Source organism: Salvelinus fontinalis, chromosome 38 (genome assembly GCF_029448725.1).
Source record: "Salvelinus fontinalis isolate EN_2023a chromosome 38, ASM2944872v1, whole genome shotgun sequence".
Lineage (NCBI taxonomy): Eukaryota > Metazoa > Chordata > Actinopteri > Salmoniformes > Salmonidae > Salvelinus > Salvelinus fontinalis.
Genome location: NC_074702.1, coordinates 29,538,919 through 29,565,714, shown reverse-complemented (window position 1 = coordinate 29,565,714; position 26,796 = coordinate 29,538,919). Strand labels below are relative to the sequence as shown.

At 41.3% G+C, this 26,796-nt stretch overlaps 1 protein-coding gene across 1 annotated transcript in view; it reads right to left on the bottom strand.

The window, feature by feature from the left end:
* The window catches only part of LOC129837599 (uncharacterized), a 32,106-nt gene extending 6,161 nt beyond the window's left edge, over positions 1 to 25,945 (bottom strand). The window contains exons 1-6 of the mRNA XM_055903897.1: positions 25,870 to 25,945; positions 9,711 to 9,781; positions 9,385 to 9,537; positions 8,910 to 9,065; positions 8,429 to 8,689; positions 7,640 to 8,038 (exon numbers count right to left, since the gene is read on the bottom strand). Coding sequence (XP_055759872.1) covers positions 7,640 to 8,038; positions 8,429 to 8,689; positions 8,910 to 9,065; positions 9,385 to 9,537; positions 9,711 to 9,768 — 1,027 coding nt within the window. The 5' untranslated portion in view covers positions 9,769 to 9,781; positions 25,870 to 25,945. The remainder of the gene's footprint in view (positions 1 to 7,639; positions 8,039 to 8,428; positions 8,690 to 8,909; positions 9,066 to 9,384; positions 9,538 to 9,710; positions 9,782 to 25,869) is intronic.
* Between the last annotated feature and the right edge of the window lie 851 nt (positions 25,946 to 26,796).

Genomic DNA, 26,796 nt, shown 5'->3' with positions numbered 1-26,796 from the left:
GCCTGCCAGGAACACAGTAGGACTGGTCCGTATGTATGATTTGCCCCATCACCTCCCTCAGCCTGTTGGACAAAGCCTTTGACAATATCTTATAATCAGTGCACAATAAAGCCACCGGCCTCCAGTTCTTCACCTCCCTAGGGTCACCCTTTTTGGGCAATAGGGTGAGGACAGCCCTTCTGCAGCTTATTGGTAGTAACCCTCCGGTTAAACTATCATTAACTACCTCAAGCCAATCCTCTCCCAACATAGCCCAAAAAGACTTAAAAAAGTCAACGGGAAGCCCATCAATGCCTGGTGCCCTTCCATTTTCCATGCCTTTTAATGCAGTGTATAACTCCTGCAAAGACAATGGTTGCTCCAGCTCAACCTGCGCTTCTGCAGCCACCTTTGGGAGCCCATCACAGAACTGCTGTGTCACTGTTTTATCCTCTTTGTACTCACACTTATAGAGCTCAGCATAGAACTCTACTGCCCTCTTTCTAATTTCACTCGGGCTAGTGAGCTCTTGTCCAACAGCTGATTTGAGACAATGAATAATTTTTCTTTGTCCATTCTTTTTCTCTAAACCAAAGAAAAACTTGGATGAGGCATCCATTTCAGATATTCCCTGAAACTTACTTCTCACCAATGCCCCCTGTGCTCTGATACCCAGCAGGTCTGCCAATGCAGCTTTTCTCCTCTTGAGGGCCTGCGTATGGCCTCGATTTCCTGTGTTCTCAACCAACGTCATGAGTTCCACTATTTCAACCTCTAAGGCTTTCATTGATCTGGTGATATCCTTGGTGACATTCCTCGTGTATTGATTACAGAATTGTTGAATCTGGATTTTCCCTATATCCCACCACTGTTGAAGAGATACAAAACTGTCCTTTTTAGACCTTCACCTCTCCCACAAAAAACTGAAACATTTCCTGAAGTGAGCATCACTCAATAAAGTTATATTAAAATGCCAGTATGCACTTTTGGGTTTTACATCATTAATGAACACCACCTCTGTTATTAAACAATGATCAGAAAATCCCACTGGGGTTATCACACTTGATTTACAGACCTGAGATTGATGCTCAAAACAATAAAACCTATCTAACCTTGCCATAGAGATGGTGTTCTCTCTCACATGCGCCCAGGTGTACTGCCTTGTGCCTCCATTTTGACTCCGCCAAATATCACACAGTTCATGTGTTACAATGAGGCGTTTTTAAAAAATCCTTGAAGCTATATGAGGTTCTTGGTGATTTCTATCTAAATCGCTGACTGTGCAGTTGAAATCCCCAGCAATAAATAAATAATCCTCTTTATTACATTTCTCAATGGTATTTGATAATGTCTCTAAAAAACATACCCTCTCAACTGTCACCACTGGGGCATATACATTTATCAGACACATAGTGATGTTTTCATACCTTGCTCTGACTTTTAATAACCTCCCCTCAACTATCTCCTCAACCTCATAAGACAAAGGCAAAAACCCTTTTGAGAACAAAATAGCCACACCCCCACTTTTTGAGTTTTTATGACTACACACCACTGTCCCCCCCCACTCCTGTTGCCACATAACTTCATTTTCCAAATTACTATGCGTTTCTTGTAAAAAAATTATGTCAATTCCCTTTCCCCTAATTAACTCATACACCATGGCTCTTTTTTTACCATCTCTTCCCCCATTTACGTTTAAAGAAGAAATCTTAAAACTGCTCATGTATGAAAAAAATATACAGAGGATGATACAGCCACCACATCTCTTTACAGAGTTAAAACTGCAACTAAACTCTTTCATTTTCTTTCGAATTTACATCACTTATCACTCTCGTGACCACTTTCTTGAGTCTAGCAATTTCAGGGCTTTTCAACCCTCCTCCTGTAATTTTTGACATCAGAAACTTTGCTGATTCAATAAACAATTCACTTTCAGGGAAAAAATCATTTACATTGTAATCTTGCATATATTTCTTCCCTTTTGTCACCTTTAGAAATTGACGTATCTTCTCTATTCCATATCTCCCTTCCACCCCATTTGTCTCACTATATTGTTGCGACGCGTCAGATGACTCACTCTCGCTATCCTCCCCAGAAGAAAACTCCACCATCTCTACCACTTGTTCATCTTCAACTGACTTATCACTCTCTACCTTTCTCTTAGAACTAGACCCTTCACCCCCCCTTACATTCTTCCTTTTACTCCTCGGTATTTTGAAAACATCTGCTTCTTTTTCTGTTCTTTCAACCTCCTCTTGCCCTCCAATTTCATTCTCCAGCACCACCTCAGCGACGGCAGTCCAATCTCACCACCTGTTTCCCCTCCCTCTTTTTTCTGATCTACCACAATTTCCACCTTATCCACAATGCCTTCTTCTCCTACTTTTCCAACCACATCTGCCCACCTTCTCCCTTCCCCTGCACCCTTAGCATTTTCATCCCCTCGCGTTGGTGCGTTATTTGCACCAGCACTATAACTACTACCGGTCTCAGCGCGCTCATTCTCGGGACAACTGCGCACCAAATGCCCCTCTCTTCCACAACCAAAACATTTCATTGATTCAGTCGAAGCGTAAAATACGTAATCAAATCCATCAATCTTAAAACTGAACGCTAAATTCAGTTCATCTACATCCTTTTTTAATATCATATGCACTTGCCTCCTATGAGACACGACATGTTTCAGCAACGGAGATTTGCATCCAAAAAGAACCTTCTTTATTGTAGATACGATTTGACCATGACGCGCTAACTCTCGCTGCAACACTTCATCTCTAACAAAAGGTGGCATGTTAGAAAGTATCACTTTTTTCGCCGGATTCATAAGCGGAAACACCTGCGTCTGTGTCTCCCGTAACACAACACCCGTCTCAACTATTTTATTCACCTTTTCAATAGAATCTAAGAAGATCACTATGGCGCTATTCATCCTTGAGGCTGATTTTATGCTATCATACCCAATGATAGCACCGACAGCAAGACTACATTCTTCTACTGAACACCCGGTCTCGGCTAGAATCTTCACTCCATGCCTCCGACTAAGTTTTTCAAACTCTACACATCCGCAAGTGGCCATTTCAACCAGCCCCACCCGCTGGTTGTGCCCTCGCGAAAAAACACAAACAACCTCAACGATCCCACCACCCTTATACGTGCTTAATGATAGTTAAACAATATACCCTTAAAACAACTAAACTAATCAATATATATATATATACATACCAACACCCAATAGAGTGAAAAGAATTTCCATTCGCTCTCACAAACACTCCTGCTTGACGACTCACTCCCAGCATGCACTCCGAAGAGAGAGAGAGAGAGAGAGAGAGAGAGAGAGAGAGAGAGAGAGAGAGAGAGAGAGAGACAGAGACAGAGACAGAGAGAGAGAGAGAGAGAGAGACAGAGACAGAGACAGAGAGAGAGAGAGAGAGAGACAGAGACAGAGAGAGAGACAGAGACAGAGACAGAGACAGAGAGAGAGACAGAGAGAGAGACAGAGAGAGAGACAGAGACAGAGACAGAGACAGAGACAGAGACAGAGAGACAGAGAGACAGAGAGACAGAGAGACAGAGAGACAGAGAGACAGAGACAGACAGAGACAGACAGAGACAGACAGGAGACAGACAGGAGACAGACAGAGACAGACAGAGACAGACAGAGACAGACAGACAGAGACAGACAGAGACAGACAGAGACAGACAGAGACAGACAGAGACAGACAGAGACAGACAGAGAGAAAGAGAGAGAAAATTCACAATTTTGATGTGAATAAAAGGGGAGACAGACAAAATATATATTATTTTACAAAAATGTGGAGAAACATGTTTTTTTATTAGTATTAATTCAGCTGGCATATTATCCTGGCAGAGAGAAACTTCATTGTACCTGTCACAGATCCCTCCGGAACTTTCATCACACACACCTGTCCCCTTGTTACGTTCCCCAGTTTCTGTGTTCTGTTTTGTATTTGAGTGTGTGTTTCAGGAGATGGCTTCCTGAAGTACTCCCCAACCAGCTGATTGGTCAACCCCAGGCTAATTGGTGATTGGAGCTGACCCCGCCCCCTCGTCAAGAAGCAGCTGACTCTAATCACCATTTCCACCTGAAGATAAAAGCCAGTGTTCTGCCCAAGAGAGTGGAGATTGAGAGTAGAGAGAGGAGATGAGATTTGGAGATTGAGAGATTGAGAGATTGAGAGATTGAGAGATTGAGAGATTGAGAGATTGAGAGATTGAGAGATTGAGAGATTGAGAGATTGAGAGATTGAGAGATTGAGAGATTGAGAGATTGAGAGATTGAGAGATTGGGAGATTGGGAGATTGGGAGATTGGGAGATTTGGAGATTTGGAGATTGAGAGAGAAAAATTAGATTGTGATATAGTGTGGGTTGTGTATCAGAAAGTGTGGTATGTACTGTTGTTGTTGGTAGCAGTTTTTCTATGTCCTGTGTTTGTGAGTGTTTGTGAAATCATTAATAATTACTCTGTTTCATTTGTTCCCAGGGGGGAAGGAGAAGGCACTTTGGGAGTGCTTAGGCAAGAGGCCCGCGGGCATACATATACCCGTAGTATATTTACTGTCTAGGCACACTAGGTAAGACCTGGGCGGACCACCCCCTGTATTTTGGTTAGGGCACCAGACGGTGCTAAGTTAGGTAAGTTAAGTGGGTAGGCAGGTTAGATAGGAGAGGGGGAACTTTGATATTTACTTTCTTTGCTTTGGTTCCGTCCAGCCCCTTTTCCCCATATTACCGTGTAAGAAAATAAATCCAAGTAAACGGTAAAATCTGCTTTTGTGACATCCTTGCTCGCACCTACAGTCCATACCTCTTGCACTTCAGAGAGTTGAGTTATAGCAGGGAGTTGCGTTCCCTCTTCTCAGAGGCGTGCGTAACATAATGGGGGCTCATCCGGGATTTGAACCCGGGACCTCTCGGACCCCAAGCGAGAATCATACTCCTAGACCAAAGTTAGTAGATCGGCTTTTGTTACGCCTGATAACTTTGTACAATACACTGTGATGCCCTTTGGCATGTGTAATGCACCTGCTACTTTTCAGCGTCTAGTTAACATTGTGTTTGCAGATGTGCCAAATTGTACTGCATACCTTGATGATGTGGTGATACATTCGTCTACTTGGTCTGATCATCTCTCCACTTTGAAAAGTGTTTCAGCGGTTGGAGAATGCTTCTTTAACCCTCAATTTGGCCAAGTGTGAGTTTGGGAAGGCTACGGTGACTTACTTAGGGAAACAAGTGGGACGAGGTCAAGTGCGCCCAGTAACTGGCAAGGTGGAGGCAATTGTTGCTTTTCCTGCTCCCACGACTCGACGCCAGTTGCGCAGATTCCTAGGGATGGTAGGGTACTATCGTACATTCTGTAAGAATTTCTCGACGGTAGTAGCTCCCCTTTCATCTCTGCTTAGTCCCAAGGTACCATTTAGGTGGTCCAAGGACTGTAACCATGCGTTTGAGTCCGCTAAAGCGCTACTTTGTAGTGCCCCAGTGCTTGCCGCCCCCAACTTTGACAAACCTTTTAAGTTGGAGGTTGACGCTAGTATAGTGGGGGTGGGTGCGGTTCTCTTACAGGAAGATGAAGACGGAGTGGATCGGCCCGTCAGTTTCTTCTCCCGTAAGTTCAACTCGTGTCAGTCAAGGTACTCCACAATTGAACAAGAGACGCTAGCTTTATTGCTAGCCTTACAGTTCTTTGAGGTATATGTGGGATCCAGTGCCTTTCCTGTAATGGTCTTCACGGACCATAATCCTTTAGTGTTCTTAAAGCAAATGTACAATCAGAACCGCCGCCTTATGCGGTGGGCTCTGATTGTACAAGGATATAATGTACAGATAGCCTATGTGAAGGGCTCAGCGAATGTGGTTGCTGACGCTCTATCACGGGTCTACGAACTGGGGAAGCGTTGGTTTTTGTTATTACAAACTATGTTTGCAATTTTTGTGGTGGGCGTGTTACGTTCCCCAGTTTCTGTGTTCTGTTTTGTATTTGAGTGTGTGTTTCAGGAGATGGCTTCCTGAAGTACTCCCCAACCAGCTGATTGGTCAACCCCAGGCTAATTGGTGATTGGAGCTGACCCCGCCCCCTCGTCAAGAAGCAGCTGACTCTAATCACCATTTCCACCTGAAGATAAAAGCCAGTGTTCTGCCCAAGAGAGTGGAGATTGAGAGGAGTAGAGATTTGGAGTAGAGATTTGGAGTAGAGATTTGGAGTAGAGATTTGGAGTAGAGATTTGGAGTAGAGATTTGGAGTAGAGATTTGGAGTAGAGATTTGGAGTAGAGATTTGGAGATTGAGAGAGAAAAATTAGATTGTGATATAGTGTGGGTTGTGTATCAGAAAGTGTGGTATGTACTGTTGTTGTTGGTAGCAGTTTTTCTATGTCCTGTGTTTGTGAGTGTTTGTGAAATCATTAATAATTACTCTGTTTCATTTGTTCCCAGGGGGGAAGGAGAAGGCACTTTGTGAGTGCTTAGGCAAGAGGCCCGCGGGCATACATATACCCGTAGTATATTTACTGTCTAGGCACACTAGGTAAGACCTGGGCGGACCACCCCCTGTATTTTGGTTAGGGCACCAGACGGTGCTAAGTTAGGTAAGTTAAGTGGGTAGGCAGGTTAGATAGGAGAGGGGGAACTTTGATATTTACTTTCTTTGCTTTGGTTCCGTCCAGCCCCTTTTCCCCATATTACCGTGTAAGAAAATAAATCCAAGTAAACGGTCAAATCTGCTTTTGTGACATCCTTGCTCGCACCTACAGTCCATACCTCTTGCACTTCAGAGAGTTGAGTTATAGCAGGGAGTTGCGTTCCCTCTTCTCAGAGGCGTGCGTAACACCCCTATTCCCACTGATTAGTACTTGTATAAGTGTGCCCTTTGGTTTCCATTGTCTGTCGATTATTGTTACAATGTCCGTTGGTGCTTGTGAGTACCTGTGCTGTGTGTTTTGGCTTTCGTGCCCTTGTGGATTGCCAGATGATTACGGGTCTCGTCCCGTGTGTTAATCATTGTGCGCGTGTATTTATTCGAGGTACTCCTCGCTCTTTTGTTTGGGTTTCAACCCTGTGTTTTGTTACGTGTTTGTTTGGTCTTCGTCCCCCTGTGCCTTTACATGCCACGCTGTAATTTGGGGCGTAATAAAAAAAACTATTACGCATTCCTGCGCCTGTCTCCCAAATCCTTGTTACCAGTGTGACAATACCCTATTAAAACAAATGGAACCAGACAAGTGTACTATCCACTGAATTAGACACAGGACACAATACTCCGGGGACAGACTGTTCCCAATGATCGACAGAAGGAGATGAGAAAACTGTCTGGGTGTAATAAACAGAAGCATAGAAAGGGGGAATAGCATTGCCATGACGCTGGTCTGACGGGTTTGAATGTCAATGAAAGGAGAAAGAGGAATAGAGAGGGAAAAAGGGACGGTTAGAGAGATGGCGGGAGGTACTGATTGAACAATTGAGAGCTGACAAATCAAAGTGATCTGTCACTCCTCACTTTGTAGGCAGAAAGAAGGGGTAAATAAGCAAGGGGAGAATTAAAGGAGGGAGGAAGGAAGGTAGCAACCAAGTTAGGAAGTAAAGAAGGTAGGAAGGAAGGGGAAGGACATTTTTTCAGGACTGCCACAAAGCTTGACTTACCCTGTAGCACCTCCACACACGTACTTCTCTTCAGGGTGTCGTCCCTCTGGAATTCCACAGCGCAGGTGTACTCGCCCCTGTCACCCTCCGTCACCCCTTTCTTTGACAGGGAGAGGTTTAGATTTTTTCTCTGCAGGGCTGAGACATCCAGCCCTCTCTTCTGATTGACCACCCAGGCTAATGGAGGCCCCAGGGAGAGGTTGGCGAGGGTCTGGACAACCCCAGTGAGGGAGCCTGCCGCTGGGCTTGGGGTAAAGGTCCAGCGGCCTCCCTGGATGCTCTTTTCCTGGCTGTCTGACCAGGATAGAGGAGGAGGAACGGAAAAGAAACATGGCAGATGGAGAAGAGAGAGGGAGGAGACAGAGGTGTAGATAGGCTGTGGATGAGCGGGGGAGAGGTCTGAGAAGGGAAGAGAGAGAGAGTGAGAGAGAGCAAGAGAGAGAGAGGAGAGAAAATGAGAGACAGAGATAGGTTAATATTGTTGTTGTAGTTGTTGTTAATGGTAATCCCATGTCTACTACTACTATTATTATTGCTGTTGGTCCCACCATTTATTTATATATAAATATATATATATATATTTTGTATATATATAAATATATATTTGATTTTGATTTTTCGATATGTATACTTTGACAATGTAACTAATAATGTCAATAAAGTCAATTGAATTGAATTGAATTGATAGGAAAGGGACAGTTTAACCTCAGTCTGAAGACATTTTACCTCTTGAGGGGAAATTATTTAATCTAGAAGACTATAAACTATTTTATCTAACTCAACACTTACCTATTACAGTAACATGGGTGTTGGCATAGGCTTCCCTGCCCTGGTATGTCACCACACAGGTCCACTCTCCATGGTCTTGGCCAGTGACCTTCATTACTGTCAGGCTGCTGTCATTTCTGATCTGGACACGCGTGTCCTTGCTCAGGTCCTGTTTCTGGGGACTAAGCCATCTTCTCTGTGTCCCCTCAAATATTTCCTCTATGTCACACTTCAGATTAAGATTCTTCCCAGCCAACAGGGGAGAGACTGGCTGTACACTCACTGAGAGAGGAGAGATGGAGAGAGAGCGGGAGAGAAATAGAGAGAAGGAAAGCGAGAGAGAGAGGTGGGGGTGTATACAAAGGTACATTTGTATCCATGTGTGTGCAGTACTTGTTTCCCCCACATGATGGTGACAGAACCCAATGTCCCATTTCCTTCCTCATCTTTCTCATAACACTGACACGAGACAGAAATCCTCTCTCTTTCACTCTGCACTTACCATGGGACAGTCTGAATGTGGTGACTGAGGTAATTGGTGTTGGCCTGAAATCCTTCAGTTCACATCTGAAGGATTTGAAGTCCTCCAGTCTGATGTTGTTGATGATCAGGGAGAAGTCCGTCTTGGACAGAGACAGCCTGTCTTTCCACAGTAGATCTGCATATCAATAATCAAGTGATTAATAGTAGTAGTAGTAGTAGTAGTAGTGTGAATGAGAAATGTGTCTTCTTTCTGTCTTATGCTATTCCCAAACCACCTGGACACCACACAAACATATGTGAATGTAGAAGCAGCACAGGGCCACCTGCAGAGGCAGAGCAGTAACCCTGAGCAGGTCAAGGGTTAAGTGCTCAAGAGAACAACAGTAGTAGGCACCTGTCAACTACCAAACACTGTTTTGCTCAATATGTTTACGGCTCAAAAAGGTCACACTCGATTAAAGATGGATACCCTCTAGCACTAATCTCACACTCACCTGTCGTCTCTCGACCATGGGCGTTGCGGGATATCAAAGGTTTTGTGTCCATCCCAAGGTACCATTGTACCAACACCCTTTCTGAACCCCACCTCGATCTGGGTAGAGTGACCGTCCCTCCCACCTGACCATACACCATCACATCTTCAGCCCCTGAGGGAGAACACAGAAGACAAGATATATATATATATAAATATATATATATATATATATATATATATATATATATACTGTACGTCCAATAGCAAGTTACCTTTACAGAAATGTATCTTTTGCTATATAATAGAACATAGAGTATGACTCAAATTCAGAACATACTCTCTTACCTGTTGAAGTGATGAACAATGCAATAATGATTGAAAGGAATCCAGAAACATACTTCATTTTGTAATTTCTCCTGAAAACAAAGAGCAGCAAAAGCTGAATAAGACGCATTGCTATAGTCATGTATTTCCTGTCACCCAAGATCAAATACTGTGGAAACAAATCAACAGTTCACATCAAGTAGTACCGCTTCTTCTTGGAATACAACAGATAAAACAATAACATATAGCTATACTTTTTATATCCTCCTGTAGACAGTGGCCCTAGTAGACGGAAAGGGGCATAACGTTAATTGGGCAGTTGTCAATTACAAATTGTCACGTTAACCTTTTCATATAATACAATAACATTTTCACATAACCATTTATATTATAATTCTTTTAAAATCACTCTACAGTATGTTCCACGAGAGCTAGCTACTCTTTTCTACCGTGTCATCCAGTTCAACTACTGTGGCTACTGTACATATGCGCGTGTACCTGCAAAAAGTAGCCTATATGTTTTGACATGTGTTTTCACAAAGTAACATTGTTATGCATTACTAATATAAATATGAATTGACACGATTTTTTGCCATGTTTTGTCATGGCATTAGTCAAAAAATGCATTAGAAAATGTTTTGCCTCGCATCATTTTGTAACTGCTACGACCGCAGCACAGCCGTGGCTAAACAAGTAAAAACACTCGCCCTCTCCTGTACAATTGCTTTATTGTGTAATTGCAATCGACACTAGTCTCCAAATTAGCAATAGGCATGTGTCGGGGATTTTGACGCAATTTATAATCAAAGCTCATTCTAAATAGCCTATTTCGTTCTGTCAAATAGGCCAATTATTGATACAAGAGAAGCAGCCAAGTTTGTTTGTTTGACCAGTTTGTTAAAATATCTTCAGCATAGTACAGTAAAAATGATACACCTGGTAGTATTCTAATTTACAGCAGTACAATCAGAAAAGGTTGTAGGAGTAATAGTGTGCTAAGTGAGAGTTCTGGCTTTGGATATCCTGGCCTATACCCTCTGTGACAATGTCACATACCTCACTCAGTGTGTTCAAGCTGTGCAATCAAACCAAGCAGCCCACAGTCAGCTCTTCCCCAGGTGTTATTGTTTCTGTTCCAGTGTTAAGTCTGTGTGTTGGTCTTGGTTTGTTTAATGTTGTGTTTATTTATTAAAACACGCACTACCTGAACTTGTTTCCCGACTCTCAGCGCACTTCATTACACATGCCAATTTGAAAATGTTCAAGTAGTAAGACGTATAAAATCAACAGATACCATTAATAAGAAGGGTCTAGAAGCCCTTGCCTGTCCTACCAAGTGGCTAGGACAGGCAAGCCCCATACTATTGTTGAGGACTTAATTCTTCCTGCTGCCGCAGATATGGCCGTGACAATGCTGGGGTAAAATGCAAAAAAAAACTATGCAGACAATGCCTTCATCAAACAACACCGTTTCACGACGCATCAGAGAGATGGCAGGAGATGTTTTGAAACAATTACTGCTTTGGATACAAGCCAGTGAATTCTATGCATTACAGCTGGATGAGTCAACAGACGTGGCGGGCCTGGCACAGGTCCTGGTATATGTCTGTTACGTTTATGGAGGTTCAATTAAGGAAGACATTCTCTTCTGCAAACCACTGGAAACAAGGACAACAGGAGAGGATATTTGGAAAGTACTGGACAGCTTTGTGACATCAAATGGACTTTGGTGGTCAAGATGTGTTGGTATCTGTACTGATGGCGCAAAAGTCATGACAGGGAGACATAGTGGAGTGGTAACGCGTGTGCAAGCAGTTGCTCCTGAAGTTACTTGGGTACACTGCAGCATCCACCAAGAGGCTCTTCCTGCCAAGGGAATGCCTGACAGATTGAAAGACGTTTTGGACACTACAGTGAAAATGGTTAACTTTGTTAAAGCACGGCCCCTGAACTCTCCTGTATTTTTAAAAAGTAAGTATTGACACGTAAGTATTGACACAAAGTATTGACACGTTTTTTTGAATTTAGAGACGAGCTTAAAGTTTTCTTTACTGACCATAATTTTCACTTGTCTGAACTTCTTGCATGATGACGAGTTTCTCACACAACTGGCCTATCTGGGTGATGTTTTTTCTCGCCTGAATGATCTGAATCTAGGATTACAGGGACTCTCCGCAACTATATTCAATGCGGGACAAAATTGAGGCTATGATTAAGAAGTTGGAGCTCTTCTCTGTCTGCATTAACAAGGACAACACACAGGTCTTTCCATCATTGTACGATTGTTTGTGTGCAAATGAACTCAAGCTTACGGACAATGTCAAATGTGATAAAGCGAAGCACCTGAGTGAGTTGGGTGCGTAATTACTCAGGTACTGGATGGATGACACAAACAACTGGATTCGTTATCCCTTTCATGCCCTGCCTCCAGTCCACTTACCGATATCTCAGCAAGAGAGCCTCATCAAAATTGCAACAAGCGGTTCTGTGAAAATTGAATTCAATCAGAATTTCTGGACTGGGCTGCGCTCAGAGTATCCTGCCTTGGGAAATCAAGTTGCTAAGACACTGATGCTCTTTGCAACCATGTACCTATGTGAGAGTGGATTCTCAGCCCTCACTAGCATGACAACTAAATACAGGCACAGACCTGTGTGTGGAAAATGATTTAAGACTGAGACTCTCTCCAATACAACATTGCAGAGTTATGTGCATCCTTTCAAGCACACCCTTCTCATTAACCTGTGGTGAATTATTCACAGTTTACGATGAACAAATAAGGTTTTATATGTAAGATGGCTAAATAAAGAGCAAAATGATTGATTATTATTATATTATTATTTGTGCCCTGGTCCTATAAGAGCTCTTTGTCACTTCCCACGTGACAAAAACTCACACTCATTCTTATGTTTAATAAAGGTATCGTATAGTGTGTGTGTGGCAGGCTTACAAAGATGGCAAAAAAAATTATATTTGAGAGTGCGCTGACCCTGGTGCTAGAGGGGGTATGCAGATGGAGGTTTGAATGTTTGAAGGGGTACGGGACTATAAAACGTTTGGGAACCACTGTCCAACAGTATCCCTGTATTTTGATGTTATGTTCAATAAAGGCAGCAAAAACTTTAACTGAAGAGACCCAATTTCTGTTCCTCCCTTTTGTCATGTACTGTAAATGCCATCTTTTACCCATTTAAAACACATGTATTTCGATAAATTCACTGATTCACATTAAATTGATTTCATTTACTTCCCATTCCCATGAGAGTGATTCTGGTTGCGCAATACATCATTATCAGAGTAAAAAAAAGAGAGAAAGGAAGGGGTTTGTGGTGGTCTCTGATTTAGAGAAGTTGAGCGACAGACAAAAAGAAGAGGAAGAACGAAGAAAGGTGGAGGGAGAGAAGCAGTAGCTTTGTGGTGGGCCTTGGTTGAGAGAGGGATGGGGGAGGAGAGAGAGGGGGCGAGTGCCTGAGGCTGTGGTGGGCCCTGATTTCACGAGGTGTAGATTTGTATCCCTATCCTCACCTCCTCCCCTCTCACTCACTCACACACCCCCTCCCTTCCTCCTCTATTCCACGAAAGGCGGATTTCTCCACGCTTGATGGAAGAAAAAAAAGACCACAATGGCAGTCGAACACCGGGAGTGTGGTCTATGGTAGTTTTTTTATTCTGTTTTGTGTGTTGTGTGTGCATGCATGCGCGTGTGTGTGTGTGTGTGTGTGATAGTTGTTAGGTGTGTTGTGGGTACTTTCAGAATTTTTGTCTGAAGCGTTCTGCACCTTTTAATCTCTTTTCATCTTAAGACAATTCTCAATCATTTAACCTGTGTGTGAAAGGAGTACAGTCAGCTCCTGATCAATGTAACAGCTTCGGGCTGTCATGACAGGGATGTGCACTTAAAGGTAGCATGGAGTTATCGGAAGCAATTCAAAGAATGTAATATAATCAGGATTGTAAAACTTTAGTGTGTTCTGTCAACTAGGCTGCAAACAATATTCCCTTAGGGGATGATTATGGTCTATTGAATTTAACATTGTAGAATTACTCCACCAAACTATGAATAAGTGCATGAATAAAACATAGTCCTTTTTTATTTAACTTTAAAATCCACATGTATCATTATTTAACAAATGTTTTTTACAATGATGGACTACCCCCATACGACGCTGGGCCAATTGCACACTGCCCTATGGGACTCCCAATCACAGCCAGATGTGATGCAGCCATGATTTGAACCAAGTACCGCAGTGATGCTTCTTTCCCTGAGATGCAGTCTTAGACCACTGCGCCACTCGGGAGACGAGTTAGTGTGAGCTGCAGTGAGCTGGCATGTTATCCAACGTTATCGTTTAGAAGTCAGGTTGTCTACCCGGGGGGTACTATACAACAATATACTAGTAGTAGATTGCTCTCTTGGTAAAATAAAAGTCAAGGATCAAGGTACTCTTTATAGTGTGTTAGAAAATGAACTTGCTACCAGGGTAAGGGCTATTATATGGGCAGCAGGTAGCCTAGCGATAAGAGCGTTGGGCAAATAACTGAAAGATTGCTAGATCAAATCCCTGAGCCTACAATGTGAAAAATCTGTCTTTGAGCAAGGCACTTAACTCTATTTGCTCCAGGGTGGCTGTTGATAATTGCATACCCTGGCTGTGACCCCACTATCCAAGGGTGTCTCAGGGGAAGTTGCGATATGCAAAGAAAACAACTTTGAAATAGGACTAATGTGCATTCGGAAGGTATTCAGCTCCCTCGACATTTTCCACATTTTGTTACATTACAGCCTTATTTTAACACCCCATAATGAGAAAGCAAACACAGGTTTTTAGGCATTTTTGCAATAAATAAATAAATAAACTGAAATATCACATTTACATAAGTATTCAGACCCTTTACTCAGTACTTTGTTGAAGCACCTTTGACAGCAATTGCAGCCTCGAGTCTTCTTAGGTATGACGATACAAGTTTGGCACACCTGTAATTGGGGAGTTTCTCCTGTTCCTCTCTGCAGATCCTCTCAAGCTCTGAAAGATTGGATGGGGAGTGTCGCTGCACAGCTCTTTTCAGGTCTCTCCAGAGATGTTCAATCGGGTTCAAGTCTGGGCTCTGGCTTGGCCACTCAAGGACATTCAGAGACTGAAGCCACTCCTGCATTGTCTTGGCTGTGTGCTTAGGGTTGTTGTCCTGTTGAAAGGTGAAACTTCGCCCTGGTCTGAGGTCCTGAGTGCTCTGGAGCAGGTTTTCATCAAGGATCTCTCTGTACTTTGCTCTGTTCATCTTTCCCTCGATCCTGACTAGTCTCCCAGTCCCTGCTGCTGAAAAGCTCTAGGAAGAGTCTTGGTGGTTCCAAACTTCTTCCATTTAATGAATGATGGAGGCCCTGTGTTCTTGGGGACTTTGAATGCTGCAGAACATTTTTGCTACCCTTCCCCAGATCTGTGCCTCGACACAATCCTGTCTTGGAGCTCTACGGACAATTCCCTTGACCTCACTGTCGAATGTGGGACCTTATATAGACAGGTGTGTGCCTTTCCAAATCATGTCCAATCAATTGAATTTACTACAGGTGGACTCCATCAAGTTGTAGAAACATCTCAAGGATGATCAATGGAAACAGGATGCACCTGAGCTCAATTTCAATTCTCATAGGAAAGGGTCTGAATATTTATGTAAATAAGTATTTTTATACATTTGCAAAATGTTCTAAAAACCTGTTTTCGCTTTGTCGTTATGGAGTATTGTGTGTAGATTGATGAGGGAAAATTAATTTAATCAATTTTAGAATAAGGCTGTAATGTAACAACATTTGGAAAAAGTGAATATTTTCCGAATGCACTAATAAGCACCTAAATAATTATTAGCAGGTGCAAATATATATATCCAGTCGTTATGGACCCAGATGAAGGTTTATTGAGAACGTTTCGATTTTTTTTTATTAGCAGTGTGCTGGATTTTTCCTTTTTTATTTATTAGCCATAATATGAAAATGCCATAAACAGATTCTTAAAAGCTTGGAGGCGCTTCGGCCTTCATCAAGACGTCAAAACTCATCTTTGCATTCGTCGTTCCTATCTCTTTTCATGACAACCTCACCATTCAACTTCATCTCCTGTCTACCTTTCAATTTTTTTTTATTTAACTAGGCACGTCAGTTAAGAAGAAATTCTTATTTACAATGACAGCCTAACAGTGGGTTTACTGCCTTGTTCAGGGGCAGAACAACAGATTTTTACCTTGTCAGCTCAGGGATTCGAAACAGCAATTTTTCAGTTACTGGCCCAACACTCTAACCACTAGGCTACCTGCCACCGCAACTAGGCTACCTACCTACCTGCCTTTCTCTTTATAAAAATGACTTTATATGTTTTAAGATCAAAGTTAGGTAGAGATATCAGGCCGTAGTTTGTGTAAGTAAAATATTATTTAATTTAGGTCAGCTGTTAGACCTATGTTAATTGTTGTGGTACATAACAATACATTTTATGATGAGATAAAATATGTTTTGAGAAATATTTTGAAGTATTTGTATAGGCCATTCCTCACCTCTAAACTTTGTAAGACTTATCTGTCTGTCGAGGTTGGTAACGGCAGTGAGATATGAGAGAACCAAAAGGAGAGAAGCTGTGAGGTGCTGGAGGAAGAGGAAGCATAACGCTACATAGAAGCGACAGAGGGAGCAAGACAGAGGACAGCAAGACAGTGAGAGAGAGAGAGAGAGAGAGAGAGAGAGAGAGAGAGAGAGGACAAGTGATAGAGAGAGAGGAAGAGAGAGACAGAGAGAGAGATCGCACCTGAACAGTTAACCCAGAAAAGCAGATGATCGTGTCTGTGGTCAGGGCGGAGGTTAAACAGAAAACAGAGAGAGGAGGGGGGAGGGAGGACTGGATCTGTCTGTAAAAAGGTGAAGGAATAATCTTACAGAATTGTCTCCCATTTTAAGGTAGTGGAAGTCTGATGCCTGCAATTGAATTGTACGCAGTATAAAACATATGATGGAATATAAAATTGGACTAAATCATTGTTCCCTTTAGACCTTATCAGTATAAGTAATATGAGTATAATTGTTGAACCTTTATGACTTGTATGTAAGGTGTGTATTAGCCATGTCACAAATGTAAGCCAGGGGATTGAATTTCAATGGGACCAGATAGGCCTAGCGCAAAGAGGAGTGTCTCTGGTTTGAGGGCATCAGTTCAGAGAGGGCCTATACAGTACATGAAAAAGTCATCATGAAATGTCTGCGAAATGTTGTAAAGTACAATGGCAATGAAACCATAAATACATCAGCGGACAAATAAATTGGGTTGACCGCCATTTCAACGTTTATCTGAAACGCACTTGTTACCTCTCTTATTCTAGTTTAAGGTTAAGTAAACAGGTTTTTACTTTACTGTGAAAGCAAAGCGGCTTACGCTCCAGGACAGAATGTAACATTTTATGAAGGGGAAATAAATGATTACAAAGATTCTGCATTCGTTAATGCAAAGTAAACCCACATATGTTTTCTCTGTAAAGATAATTGTCTGATTTAGACACTCGATGGTCGACTACGAGCAGTCATAACAATGATAAATAGAGTTACTACATCAATACTTTCACATTGTTTACCACAAATCAATGATCATGGAGTGCTATTATACTATATTACATCTAGCATCTTAGTTAACATCCCTTTCTATACTTACGTTCGGTGGATAGCGTTGAGAGTCCCTCGCCAATGATCAAGAGCCAGGCGGAAATGTTGATTTTCAGAGAGACAATTTTGCTTTTAAACCCCGTTGCACCTCCCTCACTACTGATTGGTCTAAAAGAAACCGGGAAATGTACAGTTATTGGTCAAATGCGTTAAGGCCAAAGCAGTGACTTTTTAATTGGCTGAAGAAAGGGTGGATTATCTTGGCAAAATGTTTCGCTAGCATGTTAGCACAGTAACCGCCGGTAATAACAGAATATGTTACGTAATAGTTATTATTTGCACCGTTATTATTATATTCATTGTTGTTATCATCATCATCAATATTATTCTAACCCACATGTCAACAAGAGTCTTCTGCCAGTCGTTATTCACCTTATATTGCTTCGCTCGGGCCATAAAATTACAAATGTTTTACTCAGTCACAGGTTAGACGGAACATAAATCGGGCAGAGAGAAACAAGCAAACTAGAAACACACACATTTACATTTACATTTACATTTAAGTCATTTAGCAGACGCTCTTATCCAGAGCGACTTACAAATTGGTGCATTCACCTTATGGCATCCGGTGGAACAGCCACTTTACAATAGTGCATCAGATCACAAATACGTCAATCTCTTGTTTCATTATATATAGTCAAACAACAGTTTAAACATGAAACTGGGTGCCTGCAGCACATATTTATTGAGTCAGTAAAATTACCAAAGCTGACATCAATATATATATCTGGCCCTTTCCTGCAGTCAAATTATGTTATTCATATTTTTTTCTAATTTCATAATTAATAAACATACTTTTTTATGCCGAAAATCCGCTATTTCTATGAGAAACGGTTTTGTTTTTATTTCAGTCTTCTGTGTTGCATATAAAGCATAATAATGTGATGCAAACTCAAAATTGAAAACATTTCAGGTGTCTTCATTTTTTAAGCCGATAACCATGTGTGTGAGGTGTATACATTTGTTTCAAAGTAGATTTGTTCAAGACTACCCAGAAACACTTTGTGGGACCCTGATTTAGCCCAGTGCAGTAAAAGGTTAACTAGGTGTACCGATTATAGGCCTGAATCAGATTCGTAGGCCTTTGAAATATACAAAGTTTAACAAAGCATCACATTTAAGAGATTACAATAATGCTGTAAAAAAGCTTAATCAATAAAGCTTACCACTGAAAGACAAATGGACCTGGCCAATGAATCTGTGGTACTGAACCCTTGAAAAAGATTACACCATATTTAGCAGGATCCATTTTGAAAGCGCTTAATCCATCCTTATTCTAATGACCACCATCAGACCATTTTTGGTTATGAAATGTCATCTTTATCCTACAAACACATGCACAGATTTATAGCCTACATTTCCACACATGAACAAGTTAATAATTTATAGAAGAATTCATATTTCATGTGACTTGGTTGATTGTTTTTTTGTTGGTAAAAGCAACACGGTAACATCACAAGATTGGGTACATGAATAAGAGCAGTTGAATGTAGACTATATAATTCATTTAAATGACCATTGAACAGCAGGAACTATTGTAGATTGCATCTTGAAATATTTCCACAGATTTGATGCGAATGTACCAGTATGTTACGTATTTAACATTGACCATATAGTTGTGCAATTGTTACTCATAATCAGACATACACCTTGAATAATGTATTCAATGATATTCAATTTCCTACCCGGAGTCACAACTTTTAGAAGATAACACAATTACTTCAATCCTCTTCACAATTATTCTAAACTCATGTATATAACTAAAATATTCGTAATTCATAACACACCTTATCCAATTGGTGCCCCGTGTGAGGAGCATCCCTTACACAATTTGTGCCCCGTGTGAGGACAATCTCCTACAGTATGATCCTCATTCCACATTGAGAATAACAATGATCTATTCTAGTAAATCGATGTCAAGTTCGATTCATGTATTAAGCGATGTAAAATTCACTGCTAAGCAAATTTCGTGGTGCACAATTTCGACAAGAAAGAGTTGAGATAACTGAAATAACTCTGACACAAATGATCAAGTATGACAAACCAATACAAAAACGTTCTTTCAAATACGAAAAATTGCAAAGAGTCATGCATAATCATTCATCAATGTTACCTCAATGAAGATGAAAAAATGTACTAAATGCAATAGAGTGAATGGAAGCTTGATGGCACTTTTCTGTTTCACTCTACAACTATGATTGCACGTTTTACTAAGTTCAATATAAAACCCATAGCAATTGCAAGTCCCTTGAAACTAGTGCATACCCTATTTGATAACTTTTCTTTAAAACCTAGCAGGTTCTAACCGTTGTCTTGGGTGAAGAAACACCTGTGTTCACTTCACATGTGCCTCTCCATGCTGTATATACCCTCCTTAGTACATGGCTTTGCAGAGAGTGGGATCATGTCTGCACTCAAAACTACAGTAGAACCCCAAAACCCCATATACCACCTGTTAATCTATATGTCCCTAACTACCTGCATTACAAGTTACTGTATATGAAAGTCTTAGAGCTGAAGTCTAGAGATAAACTTGAGATGTGCTCGCGTAACTTGCCTACGCCAAGGCATTTCAAGACTTGTCTTGGTAAAGCCTAAAAGTCAACAACAAAAAGTATCCAACGTTCAATCCGGGTGTTTTTGATTTTCAATAGTATGTTGGCTTTACTGTGTCTTTATGGGAAAGAGAACATGGGCGGCAGGTAGCCTAGCGATTAAGAGTTTTAGGCCAGTAACTGAAAGGTCACTGATTCAAATCGCTGATGAAAACTGCTAGGTGAAAACTGTCGATGTGCCCTTGAGCAAAAGCACTTAACCCTAATTGCTCCTGTAAGTCGCTCTGGATAAGTGCGTCTGCTAAATGGCAAAATAAAACTGTCTAACCAGCCAAGACTGTCTTCTAAGTGAAATACAAGGGCAAGGACAAAAAGCTTTTCTATCTAGCACTATGAAATATGTGTGTTAGACTACAAATGCCTTCATGTTCTGCGGCCATTGAAGCCATTGTTCAACTGAAGAGTTACCTGTACTAGAGAAACACTGCTCAGGTGGTTTGGAGACAAGAACCACAACAAGCACCAAACAAACATGTCACTCACGTCTCATCTCTCTCTGAGGTTTGCATTCTTTCATGCTCTCTTTGTCTGCCGCCGTCTCTTCTGAGATTAACTGAAAAAAGGGTTCAACACACCATGTCTCTAAATGATCACCTACTTGGGCCTTTTGGTAGGACTTTAGAATGCTGCATGTATAACGGATTTACTAACGCTCTACGCATCAATAAAGAAGTTAGGCGTGTGACCTCAGTCGAAAATGTACTGGTTCAAGGACACCATCATCCTCACTCAAAAGATTGGAAAGACTGCAAAACCAGTTCAAAGCTCAAATACAGTAAGCTATGTTATGCATAGACTCATAGAAATACACACGTTGTCTCAGATTCCAAAACACGTAGTTTGTTGTATTCATGTTTTCTGATGCAGCATGGGAACGAGAAAGCATTATAAAAAATGTACCAAAGAATCTCCTGTGGAAAACACCTGAAAGTGAGGACTCCCTCGTTAGTCAGAGACCTAACGATTTGAAGGTGTTGTGCACACACCACACAAAGTCATTACCGAACAAGAGAATGAGAGATAGTGTGGGGGGTAGGGAGAAAAGAGGGGGTGATTGGTTTTTCGAGACATCCCTAATTCCTCTTATGATGTCCCCCTCTTTCCTATACATTGGGTCTCTCTCACTCTCACTCTCACTCTCTCTCTCTCTCTCTCTCTCTCTCTCTCTCTCTCTCTCTCTCTCTCTCTCTCTCTCTCTCTCTCTCTCTCTCTCTCTCTCCCTCTCTAACTCATCAGGTGTTTGATGGTCCATTCGGCCACTGGAGTTCCTGGTTGCTTGTTTGATACGGAAGGCAGTCGAACTGAGACATGAAGAGAGCTGTGACCAAGACAGATGGGGAGGTACCTGGTACTGTTCCCTTTGCTTTCTGTCACTTTGAATCATAGATTAACTCTGTTCTTTTCTTGTGTTTAAAGAAATAACCGTTAAATGTCAGTGGAAAGAGAGGCTAAGAATAACAGAAATGTGACATTTTGTGAAAGGATTGTGAAAAGACATTTGTTTGCAACACACAGTTCATGTAGGTAAACTTTGTTCAAGGCCTTTTGAAACCCATATGTTGTGTAACTGCCTTCCTTAGCCCAGAACGTCTCCATCTTCTCTTTCTGTACCTACACTGTTGATCTGTTTCCCCCTGTCTCTCTCTGTCTTTCTCTACTATCCCAAAGGTCTGCACGCTTTGATGTTTTCATGCTGTAAAATGTTACGATTCATTTTATGTGCATGAAAACGGCGTACTTCAATGTATGAACTCCAATGTACTTACTCCAACTCAATGTATATTTACAGTAAAGTGTTTAAATAAAGGCAATTCGTATCTTATTGTTTGTATTTGAACATACCCGAGAGCAAACCACATTGAGCACTTGTTGTGAATCAGGTGCAATTGTACTTTAGTAATCACCATGAAAACCTTGTCATAAGCTGACGTATATCTGCTCGAATTAAAAACGACAACCCAAGTGGAAATACAAGAGGGAGGACCAAATGTCAAACACAATATCTCAGTCTTACTTTGAATGGAGAAAACGTATCAACGGAGAGAGAGAGAGAGAGAGAGAGAGGGAGACTGAGAGAGAGAGAGAGAGAGAGAGAGAGAGAGAGAGAGAGAGAGATAGATAGAGAGAGAGAGAGCTATTAGTCATGTTTATGAAAGTCTGAACGAGGGAATCCTTGTATCTCATTATGAAAAATTATCCCTCGCCTGCACAGTATTGGAAACATGACAATATTTCTAGGGTGACTCTAACCAAAGGAAGCACCTGCTTCAGTCTGAATGGGTGTTCTCTATTTTTTTAATGCACCTGGAAGAGAGGACCAAATACAGATGTAGTTGACAACAAAATATGCATGTTAAGACTGTCTTATTTTACTTGAATAGGTTTTCTCCTTTTGCGTTCATAGGCATCCATCAATTCCTTTAATAGGCCTAGAGTTGTCAGTTGTGTTCTTCAGTACTCAAGTATACAATACGTGTCGTAACAGTAAACTACACCAGTAGCTTAAGCTGCGCACGTTTCCAATGACTAAAACCAGACTGAAACCAGTATAGGTTAGTGTTACTGTGATAGACTTTACAACACTACAGTTTAGGCCCAAAATAAGATACAAGTAACCCAAACCAATGAAATGCAAGTAAAATACTCTAAACAGAATATCTGAATAATATCAGAATATCTGAATGGTGCATAGTAAGACAGTCTTACTGCTTTATAAAATACTGCTCTGATTAAGCTACATGCTGGATTCAAATGTGGGGTGAATACTATAGCGTTGAATGTATTCACAATCAAGTCCTACTGTAAATCCATAGAATAATGTACATTTACTCACTACACAGGGTGATGTGCAAATCCAAGTACAATGTACACCATTTGAAAAATAGTGCTTTATGAAAAGTACATTCTGTTTGAGTATACTATGAATATGATTGACATTTTCACAATTACATTTGCTGGGATTTGCAGCCCTGGGGCTAAACGCGTCTGGATTGAAGACTGCACCAATTTGAGTATTCTAAATCCAGTATAATAATGAATTTTAAGGTCTGCCTAAATTTCTTATCTTCATTGTTACACAGTAAGTTGACCATGAAGTAAATAGATGTGCAGAACTTTCTGTTCTTGATCTATACTGTATATGACTACAGGTATTTGTAAATATATGTTAACAAATACATGAACTGGTGACATATCATGATCTACAACCAAGTAATAGTTTATTAGCTATTTAGCAAACCTTTAAATAAAGTGTTAGAGATATAATCTACTAACGTGTTTTGAGCTTGACTAAATATCGGCTGACATTATTATAGATATTCAGCTGTAGTAGATAATGCGTATGCATTGCAACTGGATAATTAGCGTTTTGGCTGCTTTTTAATGTTATCAGCGTAAACTGGGATGTGTCCTGTTGTTCAATAGACATTTAAATGAATGATATACCCACCCAATGAATGATCTGTTTTCATTTCAGTTTTAGTAAACAATCGTATAAATGTATATCTCGAAACTATCGTATTGATCTCACGGACTGTCCTTTCCCGGCGTCCATTTGGATTGAAACACAAATGTAAGATTGTGACCGTGACAGATTGTGATTACCTTGGACAGGCACATGACTGTAACGTTGTGTTCGTTCACATCCTCATGTTCCTTAACATTTGAAATAAACCTTTTTAGTGATTGAGTTTGCGGACCGTCCATAGTAGGCCTAACCATTCTTTTCCAAAGGACAGTGAAAAATACTACCCTTCAGGGTTGGGCTCAATTCCATTTCAATTCAGTCAATTCAGGAAGTAAACTGATATTCCAATCCAATTCCAATTTTACTCAACGCTTCTCTATGTGACTGAATTCAAATTGAATTGACCTCAACCCTGCTATCCGTGCTACATGCATCACTGCTACTTGTTTCCCAAATGATAAGTAAAGAGGGACCTACTGGTGAACCGTATCCAATGCCTATTTGACCGCAGCTAAAGTCTGTGCTACTGCCAGAAAGAAAATTCAAACAGCTTTAGGTGGGACATGATCCAAAGACGTTAATGTATCATGTCTCTCTTGCCACAGTTGCTGTTGTTTCCTTGGCCTCGGCCCTCATCAATAGACAGAACTTGTAACGCTCCTCAGCAATACTGAGCTGTACATATATGCATGGGCCGACATTACACCTTACAAATACATAGAACTTTACAACCTCCAGTGCAATTGTAAACTTAATTTCTTGACCGTGTATATTATATTAAATCTCCTCCGGAGGATTTATGGGTCTTAAAATGAAATAAATCACGGCTACAACAGGTAGAGTACTTTATCTTCTATTCGTTCTCCGATCACAAGAACGCAGCCGTGTAGGAATTACGTCAACATCAAAGCTCTTCTCTTTCCCTCTGGACACACACAGGTAACTTCTGGGAATAATTAAGTGCTTCACAATAAAAGTCTTAAACGGGTACCGGCGGTAATAATGACTCAATATAGATTCAGAATCAAAGTACTATACAACAACCTAGGCTACTACACTATTGCTACAAATACATGTTTTACCAAATACATATGGCATACCCAATGCAAATGTTACTGCGATCCCATGCTGCTATTGCAAACACACTTGTTATTGTTCCAGCGGGCCTAGGCTAGAGTACGACCTAATCAGAGATAGATACACACCAAGTTGACTTCTCTGCATACACTGTAGGCTAAACAATAGTCACACTCATTAGTGTACTTACTCACACCAAGCACTGACTTCATAGCAATCCTACAATTTACACCAAATAGCATCTGGCCAGCCATCACCCAATACTATCAACATGCCTGAAAAAGACAGTATTCAACATGTTATTTCATTACAACTCTGGAAGTACCTAAAGAGAATTGTTTTAATCCCTATTGTAGCAAATGGCGACAGTGTAACGCACCTTGCGGGTCTCCCAGCCCGTATGCAGACCAGCATACCACTGCTCCCTTTTGGGGGGGATCGTAAAAGGTCTGTTACACAGTCCCCTTCATTCGGGAGAACGTGTCCCCACGCTTCACTATACCAAGACCCTCTCCGATGGCTCCCAAGGCAACATCCCACCATTGTTGCAACTTTTGCAGACGGCAACAATGTAATGCCCCTCGCGGGTCTCGAACCCAGGTCTTCCAGCCTGTAGGCAAGACCTGCAAACCACTACCTCCAATAAGAGTTAAGCCCTTTTTTGGGGGGATTGTAACAGGCCTACCTAGGCAAGGTTTGCTCCAGTATATTCTACATAACCTGCATGTGTCAATTCTGTTGGATAGAGCCTACATACACTCAAACCGTTATTGTCAATAATCCATTATATCTTCCAATATATGGTTCCAGCAGTTACGGTAGGGACACAAAGCATACTACTATCTAAGCCCCTGCACCTGAAAACAATATATACATGTACTGTATCTCAGGCAGCCTACAGCTGGTCATGTGAGTGGAAAGACCATACACTCGTTTACAGTTACGTCAGGATCATATTGCGAAATATCGGCAGGTATTTCACAAGTCCGTTTTTTGCTGTCGTTCTAAAACCTCCCTGCAACACATACGATTCCACTAACATTGTATTATTAAGGCCCTGTGTCCTTTTGTCCTTGTGTAAATTCTCCAAACCCCATTGGGTACCACAAGAGAATATATGATTGATAAACGTTCATATGGCTCTGGGTACTACTCATCCATAGCTATGGATCCCTTTCGTCCAATGTCAAAACTATTCTTAGTACTGGCACAGTGAATCAACTTTTGTGTTTTTCTAGATAATAATTTGCTTCTACATTATCCTCAGTCTGACAAATCCATCTTTATCATAAGTGTGAAAAATACATGTAGTAACACTGTACTCACCAGTCTGATGCTCTCAGTGCAGAGATGAGATCAGGTCTGACATCACTCAGACTGTACACACTGTTACACGCAGGGAGACAGGAAGGTAAACTGCACTATATGATCCCCTCTGATCCTCTCACTGGTGCCTTCTGTGTCACATGCACACACAGACACACGTACGGACACACACACACAAACAGACACACAGGCACACACACGCACGCACGCACGCACACACACACACACACACACACACACACCACACACGCACGCACGCACGCACGCACGCACGCACGCACGCACGCACGCACGCACGCACGCACGCACGCACGCACACACACACACACACACACACACACACACACACACACACACACCACACACACACACACACACACACACACACACACAGCGGTGTAAAGTACTTAAGTACTTTACTATTTATATTTTTGACAACATTTTCCCTGACACCCAACAGTACTATTTACATGTTGAATGCTTAACAGGACAATGGTCCAACAGTACTATTTACATGTTGAATGCTTAACAGGACAATGGTCCAACAGTACTATTTACATGTTGAATGCTTAACAGGACAATGGTCCAACAGTACTATTTACATGTTGAATGCTTAACAGGACAATGGTCCAACAGTACTATTTACATGTTGAATGCTTAACAGGACAATGGTCCAACAGTACTATTTACATGTTGAATGCTTAACAGGACAATGGTCCAACAGTACTATTTACATGTTGAATGCTTAACAGGACAATGGTCCAACAGTACTATTTACATGTTGAATGCTTAACAGGACAATGGTCCACTTATCGCGACAACATCCCTGGTCATCTCTATTGCCTCTGATCTGGCGGACTCAATAAACACACATGCTTCATTTGTAAATTATTGTCTGAGTGTTGGGGTGTGCTCCTGGCTATCTGT